This window comes from Canis lupus, chromosome 26 (genome assembly GCF_011100685.1).
Source record: "Canis lupus familiaris isolate Mischka breed German Shepherd chromosome 26, alternate assembly UU_Cfam_GSD_1.0, whole genome shotgun sequence".
Lineage (NCBI taxonomy): Eukaryota > Metazoa > Chordata > Mammalia > Carnivora > Canidae > Canis > Canis lupus.
In genome coordinates this window covers 30,656,563-30,669,003 of record NC_049247.1, presented here as the reverse complement: position 1 = coordinate 30,669,003, position 12,441 = coordinate 30,656,563, and the positions used below count along the sequence as shown (strand labels likewise).

The 12,441-nt window shown below is 53.2% G+C and overlaps 2 protein-coding genes across 3 annotated transcripts; both read right to left on the bottom strand.

The window, feature by feature from the left end:
• Positions 1–81: 81 nt before the first annotated feature.
• THAP7 (THAP domain containing 7) lies at positions 82–2,430 on the bottom strand. Of its 2 annotated transcripts, XM_038575970.1 has the most exons (5): positions 2,352–2,430; positions 2,100–2,179; positions 1,607–1,762; positions 973–1,113; positions 82–775 (listed from the first exon to the last, which is right to left on the bottom strand). In XM_038575970.1, exons 2-5 carry the CDS (start codon positions 2,177–2,179, stop codon positions 211–213), a joined length of 942 nt encoding a protein of 313 aa, XP_038431898.1. In that variant the 5' UTR covers positions 2,352–2,430; the 3' UTR covers positions 82–210. The 2 variants fall into 2 exon arrangements, with proteins under 2 accessions (XP_038431898.1, XP_038431897.1); XM_038575969.1 differs by lacking the exon at positions 2,352–2,430 and having other exon boundaries at positions 2,004–2,335.
• Positions 2,431–3,523: 1,093 nt separating this feature from the next.
• Positions 3,524–11,993, bottom strand: LOC477570 (tubulin alpha-3 chain). Its single transcript, XM_038575966.1, has 5 exons — positions 11,872–11,993; positions 7,341–7,563; positions 6,300–6,448; positions 5,302–5,982; positions 3,524–3,912 (listed from the first exon to the last, which is right to left on the bottom strand). Exons 1-5 carry the CDS (start codon positions 11,872–11,874, stop codon positions 3,616–3,618), a joined length of 1,353 nt encoding a protein of 450 aa, XP_038431894.1. The 5' UTR covers positions 11,875–11,993; the 3' UTR covers positions 3,524–3,615.
• Between the last annotated feature and the right edge of the window lie 448 nt (positions 11,994–12,441).

The window sequence follows — 12,441 nt, the reverse complement described above, 5'->3', positions numbered from 1 at the left end:
GCAAGAGCCAGACTTCCTGCTTTCCACAGCGGAGAGCTCGGACTCCAGGGGAGGGACCCCAGCCCCAGCTGAAGCAGATAGTAGGGCCTCCTAGAATCCACTTTATTATGGCATCTGGCAGGTCTGGTGGACACAGCTCAGACCGGGTCCCTTTCCAGGTGGATTCTGAGGGAGGAAGAGCCCGAAGCTCCGGGGCCAGCAGCCCTTCACTCACGCCATGCTGCTGCTCAGCTGCATGGCAAAGTCCTGCACGTGCTCCTTCAGAGTCTGGCGGGCATCAGCCTGCGCCCGCTTCTCCCGTGCCCGTTCCTGCTGCAGCTTGCTTAGCCGGAGCCGCAGGCGCTGCTCTCGCCGCTTGCAGGCCTGCAGCTGGCGCTGGGCCTTGTCCAGAGCATCAAGTGCGGCCTCAGCCCGCCGCTTCCAGAGCAGGGCGCTGCCCACCTGGTAGCTGTGCTCATTCTGGATGTAGGCGCCCGCTGGGGGTGGGAGGCGTAGCATATAGGCTGAGGGTGACACGGGGCGTGGCTCAAGGGGGGACGGCTGTCTCTCTGGCTCCCGCTCCGGTGAGGGCTGGGCGCTGCAGCCTGCTTCATCTGCCTGGGCACCCAGGGGCCCCAGGAGGTCTGAGAAGGGGCTGCTGAGGCCAGCCTCCAACCTCCCAGTGGGGGAGGCAGGCAAAGCAGCAGGGGCTGATGCCTCTTCCACAGGAAAGCAAGTGACATCAGCAGGTGGAGGTGGAGAAAATGGAGTCGTGGGCCCCCGGCTGTCAGAGCATCTGAGAGGAGAGAGAGAGAGGGAGAGAGAGACTAATGGGGTGGGCCAAGGCCTTGCCAGATCCCAAGTCACCAGCCCATCAGAGTCCATGCTGCTGGCTCTGAACCCTCTTCAGCAAGACTGCTGACACCTTAAACACAGTCCAATCTTTCAGACTTGATGTGGGAGTGAGGCACCCTCCACCCACAGCACACATACCGCTTCCTGCATCGCCGGAGCCGGCTGATGTCGGGGGGGCCAGGTGGGTAACTGTGTCCCTTGGTCTTGGTCGTCCGGCGTAGCTTGGAGAAAGACTCAAATATCGTGGGAACCGCCCCCTCCTTCAGCCTGTGATACCCACTGTAGGGGAAAGCAGCCTGGATGAGATGGACAACACATACTGCCACCCGGGGCCACCTGCGGGGCACAGAACTACCACGCCTCCAGCACCCCGAATCAGGCTTTCCCATGCTAGCGCTGTGGGAGGTGGGTAGGCATGTTGCAAGCACGTAGCTAAAGGAATGCCAAGGTAGGCAGTTACACCAATCTCTTCCCTGCGGGACTCCTCACAGTTAAGAACTAGGCTGACCAGCCAAAAAGAATGATTTTGTTACGGACTTGCTGGCAGGACTTGGGCTGCAAGGAACGGCCTCTGAGAAAGCTCGTGTTTTTCTGCCAGTGGCACAGTCATCCCGAGGGGATGGGTCTCGCGGTCCCTGAGATACGAGGCTGGGGAGAGGCAGCCACGCTGTCCCCCAGCCAGTGACTCAGGAGCCTCCTCTCCTGGCCCTGCAGCCGCCCCCAGCGGCCAGCTCCTCAAACCCTGCCCGGCCGTGGCCGCCGAGGAGCTCACCTGATGCCCACCAGCTCAAAGCAGTTCTCCTCGAAGTGTTTGGAGCAGAAGTAGATGTACTCGGAAGCCGGGTCCCACAGGCCCTGGCCGCTAGGGTCCAGCCGCTGGCAGTTGGCCAGCCACAAGCCTCGCCTCGGGTTGTCCTTCTTGGGAAGTCTGCGGAGCCACAAACCAGTGAGCACCAGGGTGCCCGCGCTCCGGGCAGCGAGGGCTGGCCGGGCACCCGCTGCCACCTGCCAGGCCCAGGCCAGGAAACAGGCCTCAAGGAGAGCAACTTCCTGGGGATCACCCGGCAGGTAAGGGCCCGAGGGCAGAGGCCCCAGGCCGGCGGGCCGCCCGCGCCACCTTTCCGTCTAGAGCCGGTCCTACCGGCACCGCCCCCGTCACCCCTTCCCACCTACAAATACAAGCCTCGCGCCAAACAGAGGAAGGCGCGTGCGCAATCGTGGCTCCGCGAAGAGGGTAAAACGGGCGCATGCGCACGCGCGCTGACCTGTGGAAAGAGATGCCGCGGTTGCGCGTCTCGCGCGTGTCCCGTGTGCAGCAGCCGGCGGCGGAGCAGTGACGCGGCATCTGGGAAAGAGGCGGGAGCTTGGTCGTGGGCGGCTGTCCAGGCCCAGAGGGGCCTCGCGCCCCCAGCCGCCGCTCCGCGCCAGGCGGCCCAGGCCTGCCGGATCTCCCCCGGCCCGATCTTGCCCGAGCCCCGTCCCAGCCCGTTCTCCTGACTCCCGTCAGCGGCACTCACGATCTCGCCATTGCTGCGCCGCCGAAGTCTCGCGAGGAGTGGCGCGCGGGGGAAGTTGGTACCATAGAGACTCGGAAGAGCGCGGCGCGCCGCCGAGGGGCGGGGCTGGCCCCGGAAGCGGCGGGCGCCTCAGCTCGCCGCCGGGGGTGCGCCGTCCCGCACGTGGTCCCTCTTTGTGTTTTGGGAACACCTCGGCATCCAAGGATTCGCCCGGGACCCACTCTGGCCGGACTGCAAGAAAGGAGCTCCAGCGAGAAGAAAAGGGGGCCAAGATGCGAATCAAAATGACCTGACAGAGTCCAGGACCCGCAGCTACTCCGGGAGAGGTGCCGGCAATGGGGTGGGCGGGCGGTGGCCACTCCCCACACTCCGGAAAAATGTAATGGGCAGAAGGCCCGATTGTAATTCCTTCTGGCCGAGAAGCCGCTCAATTAGTGCCTAGGGGCACATGGGTGGCCCAACCAGTCGAGCATCCTGCTCTTGGTCTCAGCTCAGGTCATGACCTCAGGGTCCTTAGGTGGAACCCCTGGGCCAATGCATTTGGCTTGGGAGTCTCCGTCAGCCTTCCTCTGCCCCTCCTGTTTGTACTTGGGTCTAAATGAAAATGAATAAATCTTTTAAAAAAACAAACGAAAAAAAAAAAAACAAACAACGGCACGTGGGTGGCTCAGTTAAGCCATCTGCCTTCAACTCAGGTCATGACCTTGGGGTCCTAGGGTCTGGCAGGAGTTTGGACTCCTTTGCTCCTCCCCCCTGCTCATACTCCCTTGCTCTCTTAAAAAAAAAAAAAAAAATTAAAGCAAAGCCCCCCAAAACAAAGACCTTGCTAGAAACGGAGCCTCAGTAAATGAGTTTGCACTGGGGCAGGACTGCCTCCCTGGACACACAAGACTGAGTCAAAGTGGCCATTCCACGATTTGGAAAAACAAACTGGGTTACAATTCCATTCTCCAAAGGAACATCAAGAATGAGTGAAAGATTTAAGAACCAAAGTATTTTTCCTAATTCCCTCAGCCATGACTTGAAGCCTTCTTCTAGGATTAATGTAACTAAACATACAGACATGCTTAATTTTTTTTCTGAGAGGAAACCTGCTTTTTAGCCCCCGGAAATCCACTTGGAAAAGGCAGGGATCTGGATCAGAATAATGTCAAAGTGCAGGACAAGGTACATGATGCTTCAAACAGAAACTTTAATAGGTAAACCTATCTCGTAATGTTATAGTGGGGGCGATACAAAGAGATGGTTGCCAGCTCCGCTCCGGTCAGTATTCTTCGCCTTCTTCAGCCTCTGCTTCCACGGAATCCACGCCCACCTCTTCATAATCTTTCTCCAGGGCTGCCAGGTCCTCCCGGGCCTCGGAGAACTCCCCTTCCTCCATGCCTTCCCCCACATACCAGTGCACAAAGGCTCGTTTTGCATACATGAGGTCAAACTTATGGTCCAGGCGGGCCCAGGCCTCGGCGATGGCGGTAGTGTTGCTCAGCATGCACACGGCCCGCTGCACCTTGGCCAGGTCACCCCCGGGGACGACAGTGGGGGGCTGGTAGTTGATGCCCACCTGCCAGAGAAAAGGAAGAAGGCAGACTGTGAAGCTTCAGTCAAACCCAGAAACGGTGGGTGCTTTCATGCAAACAGGAGATCTGCAAGTGCCTTCTTTGTGCCAGGCAAAGTGTCAGGCGAGCAGGGTGCTGGTTTCTAGACAAGGACAACAGGGAAAAAGGGGCCAGCCAGCCTGGCTCGGTTCCAAGCTGCCTGAAGGGCTGTGTCCCAGCCTCTGAGCCATGTGAGGTGCTCAGGTAACAGGATGGTTTCTTCTAAAAAGGAATAATGCTTTGTATGCCTTAGATGGCATTTTCTCCATAGGATTCTACAGACGAGGATTCACTGCTGTAGCTGAAACCTCTTCTGCTCGAGTCACAGCACTATGGTTTTATTATGAGGGGAGATCATCCTGCCACCCCGGTCTCCCATTGAGAGAGCTAGCCTGTGAATCCAGGACAACAGGATTCCTGTCAGAGGTCTGAGGACTGCTGCTACCACTGCAACAGGAGGCGGCCTAGGTGTGCTAATAAGAGAAAGGGGGTGATAATCCAGGGCTGAGACCAAAGTAGAGGCATTCCAAATTTCTAAACCAGAGGACAGAGGTTTGGGTAGCAATACACAGGGTCACTTAGAACGTCAAGGGCAAGACAGTACGTATTCTAGGCTGGTGGGGCCACATGGTCTCTGTCACAATTACTTCAGTCTTTGTAGCACAAAGCAGCCACAACAGCACATCAATGAACAGGTGTGGCTGTGTTCACATGAAATTTTATGATGGAAAGCCTTGATAGGGTTTAGTATTTAAACTATGGGTAAAGCTGCAAAGTGACATCAAGTTTCCTATCCTGTATCAAATGGAAGATGGCTACAAACTATGCTGGAGGCAAACTCAGGTCAGAACTGCTAAGCTTACCAAAAGAGAAATAAATATAGCATCATTTTTTCCCCAAAAACATGACAGTTTTTCTCTAAATCAAATATTGCATGCGATATTTAGATTGGGTTTAACTTGTATGTGCCAGTGGAATGAAGTGTTTAGCGACAGCAATGTTTGTATTAATGCCCCAATTTAAAATATCCACATAAATTCTCAAAATGCTTCCAAAATTTCTGCATTTCTAAACCCAAACTACATTTTCCACACAAATTAACCACCCAAAAGAGGAAACAAAAATTGGTTCTAAAAATTTCCTGTTTGAAGTTAAAAAAAATTCTCATCACATATATACAGTGTGATAACTAAGGAAGGAAGTTCAAAAGGCCCCACTGAATAAATTATCTATCACTCGGGCTCAGATGACCAGGGGCTGGCTGCCATGGATCAGAGGTATTCTCCACAAAAGGCCTTCTGTACTTGGTCGGCTGCCCCTGACGGGGGAAACCTCACATCATCACCCAGTCCTACCTTAAATCCAGTCGGGCACCAATCCACAAACTGGATGGTGCGCTTGGTCTTGATGGTGGCGATGGCCGCGTTGACATCTTTCGGGACCACGTCCCCCCTGTACAACATGCAGCAGGCCATGTACTTGCCGTGCCGAGGGTCACACTTGACCATCTGGTTGGCCGGCTCGAAGCAGGCATTGGTGATCTCGGCCACGGACAGCTGCTCGTGGTAGGCCTTCTCGGCTGAGATGACCGGGGCATAGGTGGCCAGGGGGAAGTGGATGCGGGGGTACGGGACCAGGTTGGTCTGGAATTCCGTCAAGTCGACGTTCAGGGCCCCATCGAATCGCAGGGAGGCTGTGATGGAGGACACGATCTGCCCGATCAGACGATTGAGGTTGGTGTACGTGGGCCGCTCGATATCCAGGTTGCGCCGACATATGTCGTAGATGGCCTCGTTGTCCACCATGAAGGCACAGTCGGAATGCTCCAGGGTGGTGTGGGTGGTCAGGATGGAGTTGTAGGGCTCCACCACGGCCGTGGACACCTGGGGAGCCGGGTAGATGGCAAATTCCAGCTTGGACTTCTTGCCGTAGTCCACCGACAGCCGCTCCATGAGCAGAGATGCAAACCCAGAGCCGGTGCCGCCCCCGAAACTGTGGAAGATGAGGAAGCCCTGCAGCCCTGTGCACAGATCCGCCTGAGAGAAATCACAGACCGAGAGTCAGTGCCGCCGGGGAAGGAGCCGCACCACCAGCCTCCGATGACCCACAGTCACTTCTCTTTCCCTCTGCAGGACACCACGCATTCAAACCGTCCACAGGGCACCCGCGTGATGCTCAGAAGCAAAGAGCGGGGCAGATGTTAAGACGGATGGGTGATGGAGGAGGCACTGAAGCCACATGCGAAGGAAGATGTGGACTCGAGATTCTGGCCTGGGGTTTTGTCAAAGTCATCTCCTGCCCACCCTCCTGTCCAGGGCAACACCCACAAGAAGCTTCCTTAGCGCCCTCTTACCAGTTTCCGGATCCGGTCCAGGACCAGGTCAACGATCTCCTTGCCGATGGTGTAATGGCCTCTGGCGTAATTATTGGCTGCATCCTCCTTCCCGGTGATCAGCTGCTCTGGGTGGAAGAGCTGCCTGTAGGTCCCCGTGCGCACTTCATCTGCAAAGAGGACACGTGGGCAGTGGGTCTTCAAGGCCTGTTGTTAACTCGCCAAGGGGGATAGATTCGGGGACCCTTTGGATCTACCAAGCACATGCTGTTCCTTGGGGGGCAGCAGCATCAGGGTCTCATAGAAAATGTCTGTGCAACATGCAGACCACAGCTGCAATCTATGGCTCTAGTAGGTCACATCAGCTGGAGATACCAAGTCCAATCTGACTGGTTCCCAAAGAAGGGAAACCACTCACACCCTCACCCATGAAATTATTTCTTCAGATCTGGAGCTACATCCAAGAGTCTAACTAAAAAATCCCTTACATCCTGGACAGTCACCACGTCAGCAGCACTTTGCCAGGAAGTCCCATTGGGGCACCCTATGTGGCCTGCGCCTCACACTTCAGGGTGACATTGTCTTCTCCTGGGTGGCCACTGAAGGTGCTCTCTCTTTGTAGCTCTCCCTGGGAACCACCTCAGGCTTCTAATCTGCAGGATCCCAACGAATCTTCTCTAGTTACCTTCTATGTCTAAGATGCAGGTCAAGACTCTTGTGCACCTGCATCAGATGTGTGCAGAGTCAGGGCGGGGCCGGTGACTGGGCACCCTGCAGGTGGGGTCTACATAGCCACCCGCCTGGCTCTGAGGCGGCCACAAGTGAATCTAGTCCCAGCCCATCTTTGGTCTGTACTTTAGGTTCTCCTAAATTAGGAGCCTCGGTGTCAAGGACACTTTAAGCACTAACCCCGTGGTTTCTCACCTAACACAGCCACGGGCATACACTTGTACGTCCCATCCTTTCTGTAGAAGGATTCGAAGGAGCACAGGGGACATGGATGGGGCTTCAGGGAGGCTCCCCCACTCTCCCAGCAAAGCCGCCAAGTGCCCCAGGACCTACCGACCACGGTGGGTTCCAGGTCCACAAACACTGCTCTGGGCACATGCTTGCCAGCCCCAGTCTCGCTGAAGAACGTGTTGAACGAGTCATCCCCACCGCCGATGGTTTTGTCACTTGGCATTTGACCATCAGGCTGAATTCCATGTTCAAGGCAGTACAGTTCCCAGCAGGCATTGCCGATCTGGACACCTGCCTGCCCCACGTGGATAGAGATGCACTCGCGCTGGGGACCAGAACAGAAGCATTGAGACTCCCTTGTCTTCAAGGCAATGAATACTATGTGGCATGCAAAACATAATACATGTATTTCACTTTCTAAGGCTTTCACAAACCTTTCCCAGAAAGCTTATGTGATCCTTCTGTCCCTATGAATACAGGTGCTCTAAATCACTCTAGCTACTAAGTGCTAGACTTATCCCCTATACAAAGTATTTCCTACCACTCATGTAACATCAGTAGTAAACTCCACTTTATGGTTAACCATAAGTTATTCTCTAGAGAATATTAGGTTTTAAAAAATTTTTTAAGGGATTCCTGGGTGGCTCAGCGGTTTAGCGCCTGCCTTCGGCCTAGGGTATGGTCCCGGAGTCCCAGGATCAAGTCCCACTTCGGACTCCCTGCATGGGGCCTGCTTCTCCCTCTGCCTGTGTCTCTGCTTCTCTCTCTCTGTGTCTCTCATGAATATTACAGAAGACCTTAAAAAAGTTTTTTTTTAAGATTTTACTTATTCACAATAGACCCAGAGAGAGGCAGAGACACAGAGGGAGGAGAAGCAGGCTCCAAGCAGGGAGCCTGATGTGGGACCTGATTCCAATCACGCTCTGAGCCAAAGGCAGACACTCAACCACTGAGCCACCTGAGAGTATTTGTTTTTGATGGTGTCTTCTCCAAAGGCAAGGTAACACATAATATAGACTCAGGGAAGGAAAAGTGAACTAGGACACAACTCACCATAGCCCATGGCTGGTGGGCACTGCATGTGTGTCTTCTATCTGCCCACCTACATCTAACCTCTATTTTTCCCCATCTAGGTCTATGCTCAGGGAGGTTGACCCATGTGAACTATATTTAAAGGGCTTCCTTGCCCCTGGCTTCTCATTCCTTTGGGCAATGGCAGGTATCAGCAGGAGACTGGGAGGTTAGAGGACAGTGTGGTCAGGGTGCTCCCTCACTACCAGAACTGCCATGGGTTCCTTGAGTGTGTTTATCAGGCCACAAACTGTCAGCAGTCAGTGCTCTTCATATAGCTTCCTTCTCACCTTCTAGTAACCACTCCTCTTCACCTTCAAAGCTAGGAGTTAATAGCTACCAGACATCACAAATGCTACTGCACTGTCCTTCGGTGGTTTCCTTAGACCCTGCCCATACTTTTATAGATAGTACCTTTTTAAACATTTATTTATTTACTTATTTATGATAGACAGAGAGAGAGAGGCACAGAGAGGAGGAAGAAGCAGGCTCCATGCTGGGAGCCCGACGCGGGACTCGATCCCGGGACTCCAGGAACGCCCTGGGCCAAAGGCAGGCGCTAAACTGCTGGGCCACCCAGGGATCCCCAATAGTACCTTTTTAAAAAAGATTTATTCATGAGAGAGAGAGAGAGAGAGGCAGACAGAGGCACAGGCAGAGGGAGAAGCAGGATCCCTGCAGGGAGCCCGATATGGGAACTTGATCTTGGGATCACACTCTGAGCCAAAGGCGATGCTCAACCACGGAGTTACCCAGGCATCCCTAGATAGTACCTTTTTTTGTTTTTTAAGAAATGTATGTATGTATGTATGTATGTATCTATCAGACAGAGAGGCAGAGACACAGGCAGAGGGAGAAGCACGCTCTCTGCAGGGAGCCCAATGTGGAACTCGATCCCGGGTCTCCAGGATCACAGCCCCAGCTGAAGGCGGCGCCAAACCGCTGGGCCATCGGGGCTGCCCTAGGTAGTACCTTTTTAATGATTCTCCTCAAAATACCTATTTTGACAGTATCATATCTTTCCTGCCAGGAGCCTAACTGTACAGTTATTAATCATTTGTTCTATTTTAGACATGTCATCCTTAGAGGAACTCAAATGAAATTCAAGGTGTCCCACCTACTCTAAATCCTAATGTACAGTATACAGAGAACTTGAAGTCCTGTTTTGTATTACAAGCACTAAAGTTCAAATTAGGAGCACAGAGATTCACACAATGCTGCAAACCCCCAAGAATCCATCCAGAAGGAAGCATTCAGTTCCAGAAAGAACTTCTTCAATGACAACAGCTCAATCCTTCAGAAAAGGAACCCATCAACACTCTGGCAAGTCGTTTGGAAGCCACCCAATCACGCCATTTGCAAATCTGTATTATTCATTTTGCCTTACTTAAATCCAAGCAGCCTGTACTTCACAGAGTGCCTGATTCGGTTTTCCACTTATTCAGCCCCACTATAATCACAGTAAGCTCTGTACCCTGAGAAAATGCCTCAATTTCTTTTACAAAATGGGGGCTGATGTGCTATGTGATTTGCAAGGTCATTTTCATCTGATTATCTAACCAATGAGACTAATCAAAAGCAATCAGGAAAATCATTCCTAGCTTTCAACAGAAATTATAAATTTATATAAGTTATAAATCCATTGCCAACCTCACGTGGATCATTAAAATTTTACAATTCCTTTAGTCTGATTTATCTCCTCTGAAAAAATTATTTGAAACTTCCTCTTTTTCCAGGCACCAGCCCAACTGCTCTCTTCGTATTCTTGGCAGATAACCTTATTCCCTACTTACCCAGAAGCTTCAATTTCCAGCCAGCAAATGTGCAGACCTTTCTGCTTTCCTCATTCCTTTACTTTACAATAAAGCTCTGCTTCCTCCTGTCAATGATCCATTGTTTCTACCGATTCCCAACCCACCAACAGTCCTCAAAGTAATCTGGAGTTCCCAGGCCACTAGAGAGCCAAACACCTATTCGGGTACATGGAAATTAAAGCAATTTCATAGTAGGACAGCTGAAGTGATCAGCCCTTCTCACCATGTTCACATTTACACTAATGGTACATAATCAGAAGTGGGTAGAACTGCTGGTGCTTGAGCACAAATCAAGGTAGCAGCAACAAACTGTACCGGCACTCAATAGATTCTCCACCTTTATGAACACATGGTAACAAGATAAAAAGGGGGAAAAAGGTCAATTTCATTTAAGAATGTTCATGATGAAGCAAAAATTAATTTTCTAAAATCTACACCTGCGGGCAGCCCTGGTGGCTCAGTGGTTTAGCGCCATCTTCAGCCAAGGGCCTGGTCCTGAAGACCAGGGATCAAGTCCCGCGTCGGGCTCCCTGCATGGAGCCTGCTTCTCCCTCTGCCTGTGTCTCTGCCTCTCTCTCTCTCTCTGTGTGTCTATCATGAATAAATAAATAAAACTTAAGAAAAATCAAAAAATAAAAAAATAAAATCTACACCCGCATGGGGCTCAGTCAGTTAAGCAGCCAACTCTCGATTTCAACTCTGGTCATGATCTCAGGGTCCTGGGATTCAGCCCTGCATTGGGCTCCATGCTCAGTGGGGAGTCTACTTGAAGATTCTCTCTTCTCCCTCTGGCCCCGGCTGGCAGGCTCTGCCTCTAAAAATAAATAGGCAAATCTTTAAAAAGAATAAAATCAGGGCATCCCAGGTGGCTCAGCAGTTTAGTGCCGCCTTTAGCCCAGGGGACCGGGATCGAGTCCCACGTCGGGCTCCTGCATGGAGCCTGCTTCTCCCTCTGCCTGTGTCTCTGCCTCTCTCTCTGTGTGTGTGACTATTAAATAAATAAATAAATAAATAAATAAATAAATAAATAAATAAATAAATAAGTAAATAAATAATTTTTTAAAAAGTATCCATAAAGTACTTGTATACCTACTAAAATACAGCTCTCGAGAAACAGCATTTGTGTGTTTTGGGTTGCCAACTGAACTAGCTGCTTTTGTCATGGAACGTTATTTTCCTACAAAGAGGTGACAAGCTATGGCTATTACGACTTGGATGTTTGTTATTTACGCGTTGCCTTAAAGCGAACAAATATTTTTAAAGTTGTCTCACTTTTAATGTCTAACATGACAAATGCCTGTGGATGTAACCCACACAAACAAAAGCTTTCTGGAGTCCTGGATAACTGGTAATACCGTAGGGATGTCCTGGGGCCCAGAAGTCTGAGAAGGGCCCTCCCGTGTTCAGGAGCCCACCACTGCGGCTGGTCTTCTCCGAGACCGCACCGAGGCCGCCAACCGCCCAGCGGCCAGCCTGGCAGGTGAAAGGCGCAATCTCCGCAGAACCGCCTGCACCTGCCGACCCCCAGGAAGCAGGCCGCCACGGCCGTCGGGCCCACGCGCCCAGGGGCCAAGTGAGAGCACATGGCCCGCTCGCCCCGCAGCCCTGGGCCTCCCGGGCGCACCCCGGTCCCCGCCGTGCCCCGGCCTAGCGCCTCACGTGACAGGCGTCGTCCACCCTCCAGCCCGGCGTTCACACAGCAATAGTGGCGGGGTCGCGCCACCGCGGACCAGGCCCTGGGGCCTCACCATGGTGAGCTCCGCCGCTGCCCAACGCTGCTCCTAGACCTCAACCGCCGCCACAGACGCCACGCGCCCAACTGCCGCCTCCGCCGCCGTGCGCACGCTGCCGCGGATTGGCCCGTCGCTGCCCAGCCGCCCATTGGCCCGCAGCGCTTCGGGGCAGACCGAGGCCTGGAAGCCCACTTCTGATTGGCTGTGGCTTGACTCACGGAGCATGGCGCTTTCTGATTGGATGGGGCTTTGGCGGGAAGGCTGTGCCTAGCCAAAGGCGGAGCATCCTGCTGCGTCTTCGGCCTTCAGGTTGGGGTGGCCGCGGTTTCCTCCGCGTGGGACGCGGGACTTTTCCATGCATGCAAGTCCTCAACGTGCGAACGGCTTCGGGTCAAGACTGCACCGCCTTGGGACGCCCGGGTGGCTCAGCGGTTGAGTGTCTGCCTTCGGCTCAGGGCGTGACCCCGGGGTCCGGGATTGAGGCCCTCATCGGGCTCCTTGCAGGGAGCCTGCTTCTCCCTCTTCCTAAGTCTCTGCCTCTGTGTGTGTGTCTCTCATAAGTAAAAAAATAAAATAATTAAAAAA

Coding starts and splice junctions, on each gene's coding strand:
- THAP7 (XM_038575969.1), bottom strand. CDS start 2,179: ATGCCGCGTCACTGCTCCGCCGCCGGCTGCTGCACACGGGACACGCGC. Junction 1,763..2,003: donor CGCGAGGCTTGTATTTGTAG/GTGGGAAGGGGT, acceptor GTGGCTCCGCAG/ACTTCCCAAGAAGGACAACC. Junction 776..972: donor CTCCGGCGATGCAGGAAGCG/GTATGTGTGCTG, acceptor CTCTCCTCTCAG/ATGCTCTGACAGCCGGGGGC.
- LOC477570 (XM_038575966.1), bottom strand. Junction 6,449..7,340: donor CCTGGAACCCACCGTGGTCG/GTAGGTCCTGGG, acceptor TCCTCTTTGCAG/ATGAAGTGCGCACGGGGACC. Junction 5,983..6,299: donor TGGACCGGATCCGGAAACTG/GTAAGAGGGCGC, acceptor GATTTCTCTCAG/GCGGATCTGTGCACAGGGCT.